Here is a 15,639-nt window from a genome sequence, read left to right as displayed (position 1 = left end):
ATAAGAAAAAGAATTTACGGTAAGTAAACAAAATTCTCTTTTTCTTTATCGTTCCTATGGGAGACCCAGACATTGGGACGTCTCAAAGCAGTCCATGGGTGGGAATAAACAGAAAAACTGAGAAGTAGGCAGAGCCTAACTTCACAAATGGGCGACAGCCGCCTGAAGTATGCGTCTGCCCAAGCTCGCATCTGCCGAAGCATGAGCATGAACTTGGTAGTGCTTTGAAAAGGTATGCAGGCTAGTCCAAGTGGCAGCCTGACAGACTTGCTGAGCCATAGCCTGGTGCCTGAAAGCCCAAGAGGCACAGACAGCTCTGGTCGAGTGTGCCTTGATCCCCGGTGGGGGAGGCACCTGAGAACACTGGTAGGCATCCGAAATGGTCGACCTAATCCAACGGGCTAACGACGGCTTAGAAGCAGAGAGGCCCTTACGCCGACCTGTGGTTAGCACAAAAAGAGAGGTGCACCGCCTAAGAGCAGCGGTGCGAGACACATAGATCCGGAGCGCCCGCACCAGATCCAGAGTATGCAACGCTTTTTCAAAGCGATGAACAGGAGCCGGACAAAAGGAAGGCAGGGTAATGTCCTGGTTAAGGTGGAAAGGAGAAACCACCTTAGGGAGAAAGTCCGGAGTCGGACGGAGAACCACCTTGTCTTGATGAAAAACCAAAAAAGGTGACTCCGAAGAGAGCGCAGCCAAATCAGAGACTCTCCTGAGGGAAGTTATGGCCACTAGAAAGACCACTTTCTGTGAAAGACGAAACAAAGAAACCTCCCTAAGAGGCTCAAAGGGGGGTTTCTGCAAGGCCGTGAGGACCAAATTGAGGTCCCAGGGATCCAAGGGCCGCCGGTAAGGCGGAATGATGTGAGACGCGCCCTGCATGAAGGTGCGGACCTGAGCCAGCCGGGCGATACGCCGCTGGAACAGCACTGACAGAGCCGAGACTTGTCCCTTGAGAGAATTGAGGGACAGTCCTAGCTGCAGACCGGACTGTAGAAAGGACAGAAGGGTCGGCAAGGAAAAAGGCCAAGGAGCATGGCCGGAAGAACGACACCAGGACAGGAAAATTTTCCAAGTCCTGTGATAGATTTTAGCCGAGGAAGACTTCCGGGCCCGAGTCATAGTAGAAATGACTTCAGGAGGAATACCAGAAGCCGTCAAGATCCAGGACTCAAGAGCCACGCCGTCAATCAGAGCCGCAGAATTCTGGCGGAAAAACGGACCTTGTGAGAGAAGGTCTGGACGGTCCGGAAGATGCCACGGCACCTCTATGGACAGATGGAGCAGGTCTGGGTACCAAGCTCGCCTGGGCCAGTCCGGAGCAATGAGGATGACCCGACGGCCCTCCATTCTGATCTTGCGCAGGACTCTGGGCAAGAGAGCTAGAGGGGGAAACACGTAGGACAGACGAAACTGGGACCAGTCTTGAACCAGAGTGTCCGCTGCGAAGGCCTGAGGATCGTGGGAGCGAGCCACGTAAATCGGAACCTTGTTGTTGTGACGGGAAGCAATTAGGTCCACGTCCGGAGTTCCCCGCTTGCGGCAGATTGACTGAAACATTGCCGGATGCAGGGACCACTCGCCACTGTCCACGGTTTGACGGCTGAGATAATCTGCCTCCCAGTTTTCCACGCCTGGGATGTGGACTGCGGATATGGCGGACTTGGAGTCCTCCACCCATTGAAGGATGCGTTGTACCTCCAACATTGCCAGGCGGCTGCATGTCACGCCTTGGTGATTGATGTAGGCAACCACTGTCGCGTTGTCTGACTGGACTCGGATGTGCTTGCCCGCCAATTGGTGGTGAAAAGCTAGGAGAGCCAGGAGCACGGCTCTGGTTTCCAGCACATTGATCGAGAGGGCTTACTCGGACGGAGTCCAAGTGCCCTGTGCTCGGTGGTGGAGACATACCGCTCCCCAGCCGGATAGACTGGCATCCGTGGTGAGGACCACCCAGGACGGAGCCAGGAAGAAGCGTCCCTGAGACAGAGAGAGGGGCCGAAGCCACCACTGAAGAGAGCTCCTGGTCTGTGGCGACAGAGCCACTAACCTGTGCAAGGAGGAAGGCCGCTTGTCCCAACAGCGGAGAATGTCCAGCTGCAGAGGACGCAGATGGAACTGGGCAAAGGGAACAGCATACATTGACGCCACCATCTGACCGAGCACGTGCATCAGGTGCCTGATGGAATAACGGCGGGGCCTCAGCAGAGAGCGCACCGCCAGTTGGAGGGACTGCTGTTTGATCAAGGGCAACTTCACAAGTGCCGGCAGAGTCTCGAACTGCATCCCTAGGTACGTGAGACTCTGGGTCGGAGTCAGAGTGGATTTGGGCAGATTGACCAGCCACCCGAATTGGGCTAGAGTGGCGAGAGTGAGCGAGACACTCCGCTGACAGTCTGTGCTGGATGAAGCCTTGACTAGAAGGTCGTCCAGGTAAGGAATCACCGTCAACCCCTGGAGGGGCAGAACCGCAATCACTGCCATCATGACCTTGGTGAATACCCGAAGGGCCGTGGCTAACCCGAAGGGGAGAGCCACGAATTGGAAATGTTCCTCTCCGATTGCAAAACGTAGCCAATGCTGGTGAGAAACTGCAATTGGCACATGCAGATAGGCATCCCTGATGTCGATGGATGCCAGGAAATCCCCTTGGGTCATTGAGGCAATGACTGACCGCAGAGATTCCATGCGAAAATGCTGCACCTGAACATGCTTGTTGAGAAGCTTGAGATCCAGGATGGGCCGGAAGGAACCGTCCTTTTTGGGGACTAGGAAGAGATTTGAGTAGAAACCTCTGAACCGTTCCCGGGCGGGAACCGGTAAAATTACTCCGTTGGCCTGCAAGGATGCCACGGCCTGAGAGAAGGCGGCGGCCTTGGAACAGGGGGGAGTTGACAGAAAAAATCTGTTTGGCGGGCTGGAAGAGAATTCTATCCTGTAGCCGTGGGAGATGACATCCCGCACCCACTGATCGGAGACGTGTTGAAACCACGCGTCGCCAAAGTGGGAGAGCCTGCCACCGACTAAGGACGTTGCTGGCGCGGACAGATAGTCAAGAGGAGGCTGCCTTAGTGGCAGCAGCTCCTGCGGTCTTCTGTGGACGCGCCTTTGTGCGCCAGTTGGATTTCTGGTTCTTAGCTGAGTTAGTGGACGAGGCCGAGGGCTTAGAGGACGACCAGTTGGAGGAACGAAAGGAACGAAACCTCGACTGGTTCCTACCCTGGACAGGTTTCCTGGTTTTGGTTTGTGGCATGGAAGTACTCTTCCCGCCAGTAGCTTACTTAATAATTTCATCCAGTTGTTCACCGAATAGCCTGGACCCAGCAAAAGGGAGCCCAGCAAGGTACTTCTTTGAAGAAGCATCTGCCTTCCACTCTCGAAGCCACAAGATCCTGCGGATAGCGAGGGAATTAGCCAAAGCCACCGCAGTGCGGTGAGAAGCCTCCAGCATGGCAGACATGGCATAGGATGAAAAAGCGGAAGCTTGGGAAGTTAAGGCAACCATTTCGGGCATAGATTCCCTGGCAAGGGAATGCATCTCCTCTAGAGAAGCAGAGACGGCTTTGAGAGCCCACACTGCTGCAAAAGATGGGGAGAACAAGGCCCCTGCCGCCTCATATACAGATTTGGCCAGAAGGTCAACCTGGCGGTCAGTGGAATCCTTAAGAGAGGTGCCATCAGCCACTGATACAACGGTCCGGGCTGAGAGTCTAGACACCGGGGGGTCTACCTTTGGTGAATGAGCCCACTCCTTGACCACCTCAGGTGGAAAGGGAAAACGGTCATCAGAACCACGCTTTGGGAAGCGTTTGTCAGGACAGGCCCTGGGCTTGGTCACAGCGGCCTGAAAACTGGAGTGGTTAAAAAACACACTCTTTGTCCTCTTAGGCAAGGTAAACTGGTGCTTTTCTGCCAGAGAGGGTTGCTCCTCTGATACTGGCGGATTGAGGTCCAGTACAGAATTAATGGACGCAATCAAATCACTAACATCTGAGTCACTTTCGGACAGATCAATAGGGCACATGGAGGTAGCCTCCGAGCCCCCTGTAAAGGCATCCTCCTCGTCCCGCGAGTCAGCTTCTGAAACAGAGCCGCGGGACGAGGAAGGGGAGGGAGCCCTACGTCTCCTCTTAGGAGGACGGGGTCTGGGACCAGATGAAGAATCCTCTGTGAGCTCCGCTGAGAGAGCCCTAGCAGCAGAGGCACCCTGTGAAGGGGGCTGATGCATGTTCAGCAAAGTCCGGGACAGCTGTCCCATGGAGTCAGCAAAAGACTGGGAGATAGACCTAGAAAAGGATTCTACCCAAGCCGGGGGTTCAGCCACAGGGACCGGAGCAGCCTGAGAGACCACTGTGGGTGCGATTCCAGGCTGAGGCATTGTCAGGTTAGAGCAGGCATCACAATGTGGATATGTGCTCGGTTCAGGCAGCACGAGCTTACATGCAGTGCATACTGAATACAGCTTTGGAGCCTTGCTCCTCGTGTGAGACATGCTGCTGAAGTGGGGGCTCTGCCAGAGTGACCCCCAGAGAGTATATACAGAGGCCCACAACCAGAGGTTGTGGCTTACCAGACCGCTGGAGCGGTGTTGTGTGCCCTCCAGATCCCAAAGCCCGGACCCCCAAGCACCTCAGCAGGGATGCTGCAGCCAGTGCTGATCGCTGAGAAAACGCTGATAAAATGGCGCCGGAGCGAGGAGAGGGGGCGGGACCAACTCTGAGAGCGGGATCTGGAGGGCCAAAGAGACTTACAGGGGAGGAGACATGTACCCAGTGAGGAGTGTCTCTCCCCTGTGTAGAACGGCCGCTGGGCGGAGCCGCACTGTCCCTCTGCATGACTGACATGCGAGGGCAGTGAAACCGAAAGTAGGCCTCCGGCGAAGCCGGGGCCTAAATTTGAGCGGTGCGGCCGGCGCGCAGGCACCATCTGCGCGGTTCTCAGGCGACAGCCAGAGAACCGGCCGGAAATGTCAGAAAACTCACTCAGCACACTCTCCCACTATAATAAAATACAGGGACGCCCAGAATATAAACGTCTCAGGTACTTAGCTCGCTGAGACGCAGGGTTCCAGGTCCCTGGGGATGAGTGCTCCGTCCAGCAGGATCCTGAAGGGCTGCGGATGGAGACCGGTCTCCTGCAAAGCATGGAGAACCGTGCTGGCTCCCACTTCAAGCCAGAGCCCGAGGGATGGTGAAGGAGCGCGGCATGTAAGGCTCCAGCCTTGTAATCAACCTTAACAGCACCGCCGACACAGTGGGGTGAGAAGGGACATGCCGGGGGTCCAGACTTGGACCCGCTTTTCTTCAAACTCTTTCCAAAAATGAAAAATCAGATGAGAATGCATGTGTGGATGTATGCCTCCTGAACACAAAGCAATGAACTGGCTAGATCTGGTTCTCCAGGGGGTGTATAGGCTCAGAGGGAGGAGCTACACTTTTTAGTGTAGTACTTTGTGTGTCCTCCGGAGGCAGAAGCTATACACCCAATGTCTGGGTCTCCCATAGGAACGATAAAGAAAGAAGGCTTGCCCCCCCATCCTCTATCCTGAGGATCCCAAATCCTTCTTCACAGCTTGAATATGAAAGATGGTCATCAGACGTTTCAAACGCTGTCCGCCGGGTGGCTGGAAGGCACTGGTTCAGTATTTTCTCCATGCATGCCAGGCTCTGGAAGGCGAGCGGGCAGGTGATGGTGGCAAGGACTGACGGCCAGAAATCCCCCAAACACGCTTCATGTGTCTGGGGAGGTTCAGCCAGACCAAAGAGACAACAGCAGTGATGGAAACCCATACTGCGCTCTCGGTCTCCACTCTGCTGCCCAATCACAAGCTGTATCTCGAAGAAAAAATCATTAATGAAAAAAAAACCAAAAAAAACTACAAACCCATGGTAGATACGGGGCTGAGTGCAACCTTGTGTCTGCCTCCTACGGACACTAAGCAGACACTGATCAGCTTGGCTCCGGTCGGTGAGTGTATACTACTGGGGAGGACTTTTTAATTTCAGCAGCATACACCATGGTTTTCACAGTATAATTTTTCAGTAAATGTGATTGATTGGTGTGTGTGTGTGTGTGTGTGTGTGTGTAAAGGCTGGTTTACACGCTATGATATCGCTAGCGAGCGTACCCGACCCCGTCGTTTCTGCGTCACGGGCAAATCGCTGCCCATGGCGCACAATATCGCTAACACCAGTCACACATACTTGCCTTCCTAGCGACGTCGCTGTGGGCGGCGAACAACCTTTGTTAAGGGGGAGGTTCGTGCGCCGTCACAGCAGCCGACCAATAGAAGCGGAGGGGCGGAGACCAGCCGCATTAACAACACGCCCACCTCATTACCGGAGGACGCAGTTACAGTGTTGTTCATCGTTCCCGGGGTGTCACACGTAGTGATGTGTGCTGCCTCAGGAACGACGAACAACCAGCGTCCACAACGAGCAACGATTTTTTGAAAATGAACGACGTGTCAACGATCAACGATTAGGTGAGTATTTTTGATCGTTGACACTCGCTCAGAGCTGTTACATGCAACGACGTCGCTAACGACGCTGGATGTGCGTCACGAATTCCGTGACCCCGACGACATATCGTTAGTGATATCGTTGCGTGTAAAGCGGCCTTAACTTTCTCGAGTATTTTCATCACAATGTGCTCATCCAGCCTGAATGCATGTACAAATCTCTCAGGTTTCTATCTACCTCGCAGGGGTTACACACAGGCTTCATAGAGCAGACATACACAAAGATGACGGAGCGCTGCCACTACGACCAATGCTACATAGGGTGAAACTGGAGACACGATTATGAATGAATACTGTGTGAAGCGATTAGGTTACCTCCAGTGTCGGCACAGAATGTAATCAGCCAGCCAACTCCTGATGCAAAGGACTTTTCTATAGAGCTTCTGAAATTACCTAATTAAAAGCATAAAATGGGGAAAAATGTAATAACCTTTTTAGTATTAATATCTACAAATAAGTAATCAGTACTAGATTGGTGGGAGTCAATATGAGACCCCCATCAATCAGAATGGGGCACTTCTGTGAATGAAGCAGAGGTTGAGACTGTGCACGCTTCATTTATTCTGGAGATTGCTGTGTACAGCTCGTGGCATGCTCAGGTAGTCCCAAACATTTCAGCAGTTGGACCCCTGTCGATCTATAATTATCTAGGTGGATAATTGATAACTTATCGTTACTGGAAAAAAAAAGTTGGCTTAAAGGGAATCTGTCTCTTGGTTTTTGCTATCTCATCTGAAAGGAGCATAATATAGAGACACAGACCCCGATTCCAGTGATGTGTCACTTACTGGGCTGCTTGCTGTAGTTTTATAAAAATCGCTATTTCATCAGCAGGAGATTATCACTGGAGGACTAGTAAGCCTGCTGCCATGTAGTCCAACCCCCGCCCCCACCAGTGATTGGCTGCTTTCTGCCTCAGTGGTGTGGGCGGGGTTATACAGAGCTCAGCACTCAGGGAACTTCTAGCTCTGCAACAGATAAAACAGTTTTTAATTAAAATTGGAGCAAGCAGCCTAGTAAACAATTCATCACTGGACTTCAGGATCTCTGCCTCTATATCATGCAGCTCTCAGATGGGGAAGCAAAAACCTGGTGACAAATTTCCTTTAAATTCGCTATATACTATTTATTATTCAAAACAAGAAGTTATACATTACGTGTTCAATCAGGTAACCTAAAGGGGTTATCTAGAGCTATTTCTTTTCTTACTATGAGAATAAAAATGGTAGTTGCTAACTACTTAACGGCTGTACCTGGCGTTGACTCATTGGTCACTGAGTGCTCCTGGCATCATTTCAGCTGTTCTACATCAACAGAACAGCTTTTTCTCTTCTGGTCTGCTCTTTCAATGGGTCGTGACTGCTGATGTCTTGCTGATTGACAGTCAGCTCCCCGCAGTTAAGTAGTAGGGAGCTGGCTGTCTATCAGCATGACACTGGCAGTCATAACCCATAAACAGAGCAGAAGAGAAGTCACTGCTCTGTAGACGCGACGTCAGCAGAAGCCGTAGAGGCGCCAGAAGGTGCGGTCTGTGACCAATCTGCACCGGCAAAGATCTGCACCAGGCAGGTAGTTGCCAACTACCTGCTTGTTATTTTTAAGGCCCATAGTAAAAAAAATAAAAATAAAAAATAAATAAACAACAGTCTCACATAACCTCTTTCACAATAAAGAATAATTTACAAAGCTGTATTTTCCAGATCGTGTTACAGCCACATGTCTCCTGACCGGATATAAAAGCCTCATAGGCATATATAAATTAGGTTAGGTAATGCAGCACTAATATAGACTGTAAAATATAGTCATCTAAATGTACACAGGAAGAATCATGCTATTCTAGCCATTCTGCATTTTCATCAGTTTTTCATATTGCAGGCCAGGTCTAATTTTCCGATTTCCCCAGAGTTGGTGTTTCTAGATTAACGACACTAACGTCCCATATACACAGTACACAGATATGAGAGATTCATGTTCTCCTGTCTCTATCCAGCACACAGACAGAAGCAGCATGAAGAAAGAAGGGAATTTTGTTTACTTACCGTAAATTCCTTTTCTTCTAGCTCCAATTGGGAGACCCAGACAATTGGGTGTATAGCTACTGCCTCCGGAGGCCACACAAAGTATTACACTTAAAAGTGTAAGGCCCCTCCCCTTCTGCATATACACCCTCCCGTGGGATCACGGGCTCCTCAGTTTTAGTGCAAAAGCAAGAAGGAGGAAAGCCAATAACAGGTTTAAAGACAAATTCAATCCGAAGAAACATCGGAGAACTGAAACCATTCAACATGAACAACATGTGTACTCGAAAAAAAACAAAAATCCCTAAGAAAACAGGGCGGGTGCTGGGTCTCCCAATTGGAGCTAGAAGAAAAGGAATTTACGGTAAGTAAACAAAATTCCCTTCTTCTTTGTCGCTCCTAATTGGGAGACCCAGACAATTGGGACGTCCAAAAGCAGTCCCTGGGTGGGTAAAAGAATACCTCGTGATAGGGCGTCAAACAGCCCTGTCCTACAGGTGGGCAACCGCCGCCTGAAGGACTTGTCTACCTAGGCTGGCGTCCGCCGAAGCGTAGGTATGCACCTGATAATGCTTGGTAAAGGTGTGCAGACTCGACCAGGTAGCCGCCTGGCACACCTGCTGAGCCGTAGCCTGGTGCCGTAATGCCCAGGACGCACCCACGGCTCTGGTAGAATGGGCCTTCAGCCCTGAAGGAACCGGAAGCCCCGCAGAACGGTAGGTTTCAAGAATTGGTTCCTTGATCCACCGAGCCAGGGTGGATTTGGAAGCTTGCGATCCTTTACGCTGACCAGCGACAAGGACAAAGAGTGCATCCGAGCGGCGTAAGGGCGCCGTGCGGGAAATGTAGATCCTGAGTGCTCTGACCAGATCCAACAAATGCAAACCTTTCTCAAATTGATGAACTGGATGAGGACACAAGGAAGGTAATGTGACATCCTGATTGAGATGAAAGGGGGATACCACCTTAGGGAGAAACTCAGGAACCGGACGTAGAACCACCTTGTCCTGGTGAAACACCAGGAAGGGAGATTTGCATGAGAGCGCCGCTAGCTCGGACACTCTCCGAAGAGACGTGACCGCTACTAGAAAAGCCACTTTCTGTGAAAGACGAGAAAGGGAAACATCCTTCATAGGCTCGAAAGGCGGCTTCTGGAGAGCAATTAGAACCTTGTTCAGATCCCAGGGCTCTAACGGCCGCTTGTAAGGAGGGACAATATGACCAACTCCTTGCAGGAACGTGCGCACCTGAGTAAGTCGTGCTAGGCGTTTCTGAAAAAATACAGATAGCGCTGAGACTTGTCCTTTAAGGGAGCTGAGCGACAAACCTTTTTCCAACCCGGATTGCAGGAAGGAAAGAAAAGTAGGCAATGCAAAAGGCCAGGGAGGAACTCCCTGAGCCGCGCACCAAGATAAGAATATCTTCCACGTCCTGTGGTAGATCTTGGCGGAGGATGGTTTTCTAGCCTGTCTCATGGTGGTAATAACCTTTCGAGATAATCCTGAAGACGCTAGGATCCAGGACTCAATGGCCACACAGTCAGGTTCAGGGCCGCAGAATTCAGGTGGAAAAACGGCCCTTGAGATAGCAAGTCTGGTCGTTCTGGTAGTGCCCATGGTTGGCCTACCGTGAGGTGCCACAGATCTGGGTACCACGATCTCCTCGGCCAGTCTGGAGCGACGAGAATGGCGCGACGGCAGTCGGCCCTGATCTTGCGCAGCACTCTGGGTAACAATGCCAGAGGTGGGAACACATAAGGTAGCCGGAATTGCGACCAATCTTGAACTAAGGCGTCTGCCGCCAGAGCTCGGTGATCGTGAGACCGTGCCATGAAAGCCGGGACCTTGTTGTTGTACCGTGACGCCATCAGGTCGACGTCCGGCATCCCCCAGCGGCGACAGATCTCCTGAAACACGTCCGGGTGAAGGCACCATTCCCCTGCGTCCATACCCTGGCGACTGAGGAAGTCTGCTTCCCAGTTTTCCACGCCTGGGATGTGAACTGCGGATATGGTGGAAGCCGTGTCTTCCACCCACGTTAGAATCCGTCGGACTTCCTGGAAGGCTTGCCGACTGCGTGTGCCACCCTGGTGGTTGATGTATGCTACCGCTGTGGAGTTGTCCGACTGAATTCGGATCTGCTTGCCTTCCAGCCACTGCTGGAAGGCTTGTAGGGCAAGATACACTGCTCTGATTTCTAGAACATTGATCTGAAGGGTGGACTCTTGCTGAGTCCACGTACCCTGAGCCCTGTGGTGGAGAAAAACCGCTCCCCACCCTGACAGGCTCGCGTCCGTCGTGACCACCGCCCAGGATGGGGGTAGGAAGGACTTTCCCTTTGACAATGAGGTGGGAAGAAGCCACCACTGAAGAGATTCCTTGGCCGCCTGAGAAAGGGAGACGTTCCTGTCGAGGGGCGTCGACTTCCCGTCCCATTGGCGGAGAATGTCCCATTGTAGTGGACGCAGATGAAACTGCGCGAAAGGGACTGCCTCCATTGCTGCTACCATCTTCCCTAGGAAGTGCATGAGGCGTCTCAAGGGGTGTGACTGGCCTTGAAGGAGAGATTGCACCCCTGTCTGTAGTGAACGCTGTTTGTCCAGCGGAAGCATCACTATCGCTTAGAGAGTATGAAACTCCATGCCAAGGTATGTTATCGATTGGGTCGGGGTGAGATTTGACTTTGAAAAGTTGATGATCCACCCGAAACTCTGGAGAGTCTCCAGCGCAACGTTCAGGCTGTTTTGGCATGCCTCTTGAGAGGGTGCCTTGACAAGTAGATCGTCCAAGTAAGGGATCACAGAGTGACCCTGAGAGTGCAGGACTGCTACTACTGCTGCCATGACCTTGGTGAAGACCCTTGGGGCTGTCGCCAAACCGAAAGGCAGGGCTACGAACTGAAGGTGTTCGTCTCCTATAACGAAGCGTAGAAAACGCTGGTGCTCTGGAGCAATCGGCACGTGGAGATAAGCATCTTTGATGTCTATTGATGCTAGGAAATCTCCTTGAGACATTGAGGCGATGACGGAACGGAGGGATTCCATCCGGAACCGCCTGGTTTTTCACATGCTTGTTGAGCAGTTTTAGGTCCAGAACAGGACGGAAAGAGCCGTCCTTTTTTGGCACCACAAACAAATTGGAGTAAAAACCGTGACCTTGTTCCAAAAGAGGAACGGGGGTCACCACTCCTTCCGCTTTTAGAGTGGACACCGCTAGCCGCAGAGCATCGGCTCGGTCGGGAGGTGGAGAAGTTCTGAAGAAGCGAGTTGGAGGACGAGAGCTGAACTCTATCCTGTACCCGTGAGACAGAATGTCTCTCACCCAACGGTCTGTGACCTGTGGCAGCCAAATGTCGCCAAAGCGGGAGAGCCTGCCACCGACCGAGGATGCGGAGAGAGGAGGCCGAAAGTCATGAGGAAGCCGCCTTGGTAGCGGGTCTTCCGGCTGTCTTTTTTGGGCGTGACTGAGTTCGCCAAGAATCTGAGCTCCTCTGATCCTTTTGAGTCCTTTTGGACGAGGAGAATTGGGACCTGCCTGAGCCTCGAAAGGACCGAAACCCCGACTGTCCTCTCCTCTGTTGGGGTTTATTTTGTCTGGGCTGAGGTAAAGATGAATCTTTACCCTTGGAGTGTTTAATGATTTCATCTAAGCGCTCCCCAAACAGTCGGTCACGAGAAAATGGCAAACTGGTTAAACACTTTTTGGAAGCAGAATCTGCCTTCCATTCTCTTAACCACAAGGCTCTGCGTAAAACTACGGAGTTGGCGGACGCCACCGCCGTACGGCTCGTAGAGTCTAGGACAGCATTAATCGCGTAAGACGCAAATGCAGACATTTGAGAGGTTAAGGGTGCCACCTGCGGAGCAGATGTACGTGTGACCGTGTCAATCTGTGTAAGACCAGCTGAAATATCTTGGAGTGCCCATACGGCTGCGAATGCTGGAGCAAACGACGCGCCGATAGCTTCATAGATGGATTTCAACCAGAGCTCCATCTGCCTGTCAGTGGCATCTTTAAGTGCCGCCCCATCTTCCACTGCAACTAAGGATCTAGCTGCAAGCCTGGAGATTGGAGGATCCACCTTGGGACACTGGGTCCAGCTCTTGACCACGTCTGGGGGAAAAGGATAACGTGTATCCTTAAGCCGCTTGGAAAAACGCTTATCCGGATAAGCGTGGTGTTTCTGGATTGCCTCTCTAAAGTCAGAGTGGTCCAGAAATACACTTAATTTACGCTTGGGATACCTGAAATGGAATTTCTCCTGCTGTGAAGCTGTCTCCTCCACAGGAGGAGCAGGGGGAGAAATGTCCAACATTTTATTGATGGACGCTATAAGATCATTCACTATGGCGTCACCATCTGGTGTATCCAAATTGAGAGCGGTCTCAGGATCAGAATCCTGATCAGCTATCTCCGCCTCATCATACAGAGAGTCCTGCTGGGATCCTGACCAGTGTGACGAAGTCGAGGGCCGCTCATAGCGAGCCCGTTTAGGCTGTCTGGGACTGTCGTCCGTGTCAGAGCCATCACCCTGGGATGCAAGAGACACCCCCGGATCCCGGAGCTGCTCCGACTGAGGGGGACCAGGGAGCAATGAGTTAACAGTGTCCATGGCCTGAGGTACTGGTCTAGACTGCAATGTTTCAAGAATTTTAGTCATAGTCACAGACAATCTGTCAGCAAAGACTGCAAACTCCGTCCCTGTCACCTGGACAGTATTTACAGGAGGTACTGCCTGGGTCACCTCCAGCAGAGGCCCCGGCCGAGCAAGTGCCACAGGGGCCGAGCACTGCACACAGTGGGGGTCAATGGAACCTGCCGGTAGAACAGCCCCACAAGCGGTACAAGCAGCATAGAAAGCCTGTGCCTTGGCACCTTTGCTTTTTGCGGTCGACATGCTGTTGTGTCCTCTGAGAAATCTAGGAGGGTATATAGCAAAGGATCCCCAGCGACCGTACAGTGCAATGTAAAGCTGCAAGCATAAAATACAATATACACTTCGGCACCAGTGGGGGTCAGCCCTTGAGGGCAGCTTACCGCCCGCTGAAAGCGGGTGTGTGGGCACCAGAATCCCGTGTCTGGGTCTCCCAGTCTCCTCTCTCCAGCTCAGACTGCACACAGGAATGGCTGCCAGCGTCCTGTGAAGAGAGGTGGATCGTGGGCGTGCCTCAAACAAAGTGCGGGAAACTGGCGTCCCACTGTGCCCAGTGTGAGGGCTGGAGTATGCAAAGCAGACTCCAGCCTTCTGCGCTGACGTTCTGTACAGCGTCCCGCCCTTCCCCTGACTGGCAGGCCTGGGGGCGGGAACGAAACGAAACTAGGCCGCAGAAAGCCGGGGACTCGAGTAATAAGCGCGGCCGTGATATATGCACGGCCAGCGCGGAAGTCCCCGGCGCACCACAAGTCCCAGCCGCGCCGCAGCGAAAAAACTGACAACAACGGCCGCGCGGCAGTTTCAAATACATGTCCCCTCTCAGCAAAGCTGTAGATAGGAATGGCACCAGCGCGCAGCGCTGTTGTCCCCGGCGCACTAACACACCCAGCAATGCTGCAGTGTGCGCGCGGACTGTACGGGGACACAGAGTACCTTGGCGTAGCAGGGCCCTGTCCCTGACGATACTCCGCTCCATATCCAGCAGATTCCCAGGGGCTGTGGACGGAGCACTGTCTCTGTGCCTGGAGACCGGTAAATCCCACTTCACCCAGAGCCCTAAGGGGGATGGGGAAGGATGCAGCATGTGGGCTCCAGCCTCTGTACCCGCAATGGGTACCTCAACCTTAACAAACAAAACAAAAGTGGGGTGAGAAGGGAGCATGCTGGGGGCCCCATATGGGCCCTCTTTTCTTCCATCCGACATAGTCAGCAGCTGCTGCTGACTAAACAGTGGAGCTATGCGTGTATGTGTGCCTCCTTCGCACAAAGCATGAAAACTGAGGAGCCCGTGATCCCACGGGAGGGTGTATAGCCAGAAGGGGAGGGGCCTTACACTTTTAAGTGTAATACTTTGTGTGGCCTCCGGAGGCAGTAGCTATACACCCAATTGTCTGGGTCTCCCAATTAGGAGCGACAAAGAAATAAGAGATTCACTAACATGGAGGGAAATCACTAACTAGAAGCCACAGCAGGGTCTGACTGTCTCTGCCTGCCTCTCTCACTGTGCCGAGCGTCCTCCCTTTATAGACTAAAAGGAGCTGCGATCTGATACTTCAGTGAGCGGGCAGTCCATCTTGCAGTGACCAAGATGGATTTGAGGTCCCCCCTTCCCCAACTGAATGATCAGTTCAAAAGGCAAGGGGGATGAAGAAGTGGCTTATATGTGGAGAAAGGATATTTCTCTAATAAGATATACTACTCAACACTGAAATTACGACACCAAGAAAGAAAAATTGAGGAATCATGGAAGTTACAGTATAGATAGATGTGTTACCGATCTGCAAAAATGGAAACAAAATAATGAAAATGTGTAAGTGTGTGTATTACTGTGCGTGGGGGTCATACTCTATATTGAATCATGACATGGTATTTGGCTCTAAACTTGCCGAGTGTCATGTCGGCATCAGACGCTGTTCCGACTATAGGCTTTGACACTCTACACTATGCTTTCTCTAGTGCTTCCAAGTTGCACAGGCAGGATCAAACGTCAACCAGCTGTGTGCTCATTAGTGATCGGCCTACCAGGAGGTAATTTCTGCTATCCTGCTGGTTACCTCTTAGATCACGTTGTGGAAGAGCTTTCACAGGTACTCCCTGCCTTTTTCAGATGGAGGAATCGGTCTTCCCATATAGACTATAGCTTTCACTAACCCGGTCTGTGTGCTTGTTGTTCCTGTTGATGGTGATTAACTGTGTGCTGTGGAAATCCTTGTGTCATCTGGTTATTTCCTCCCTGCTCTTTATTTCCTCCTAATCACGCATTGTCTCATATCTCAGTCTGTGCTAGCTGTGTGATCGAGTTTTGGTTTCCCTGTTTGTCCATATCTATGTGTTCACCACTCCTGTCCTGATGGGGAAGAGAAGGTATTAGATCAGGGCTGGCCTGAAGCAGGGCAAGGAAGGCGGCCCAGACATCATCACCATTAGACGTATCTCTGGGAATAG

The 15,639-nt window shown here is 52.0% G+C and overlaps 1 protein-coding gene across 1 annotated transcript in view; it reads right to left on the bottom strand.

The window, feature by feature from the left end:
* The window catches only part of DNAJC10 (DnaJ heat shock protein family (Hsp40) member C10), a 136,067-nt gene that overhangs the window by 85,235 nt on the left and 35,193 nt on the right, over positions 1 to 15,639 (bottom strand). Inside the window, exon 8 of the mRNA XM_075317416.1 lies at positions 6,839 to 6,916. Within this exon, the coding sequence (XP_075173531.1) occupies positions 6,839 to 6,916 (78 nt within the window). The remainder of the gene's footprint in view (positions 1 to 6,838; positions 6,917 to 15,639) is intronic.

This window comes from Anomaloglossus baeobatrachus, chromosome 7, assembly GCF_048569485.1.
Source record: "Anomaloglossus baeobatrachus isolate aAnoBae1 chromosome 7, aAnoBae1.hap1, whole genome shotgun sequence".
In the NCBI taxonomy this organism is placed as follows: Eukaryota; Metazoa; Chordata; class Amphibia; order Anura; family Aromobatidae; genus Anomaloglossus; species Anomaloglossus baeobatrachus.
Note: the sequence above shows the minus strand (reverse complement) of the source record. Positions and strands in the feature narration are given on the sequence as shown.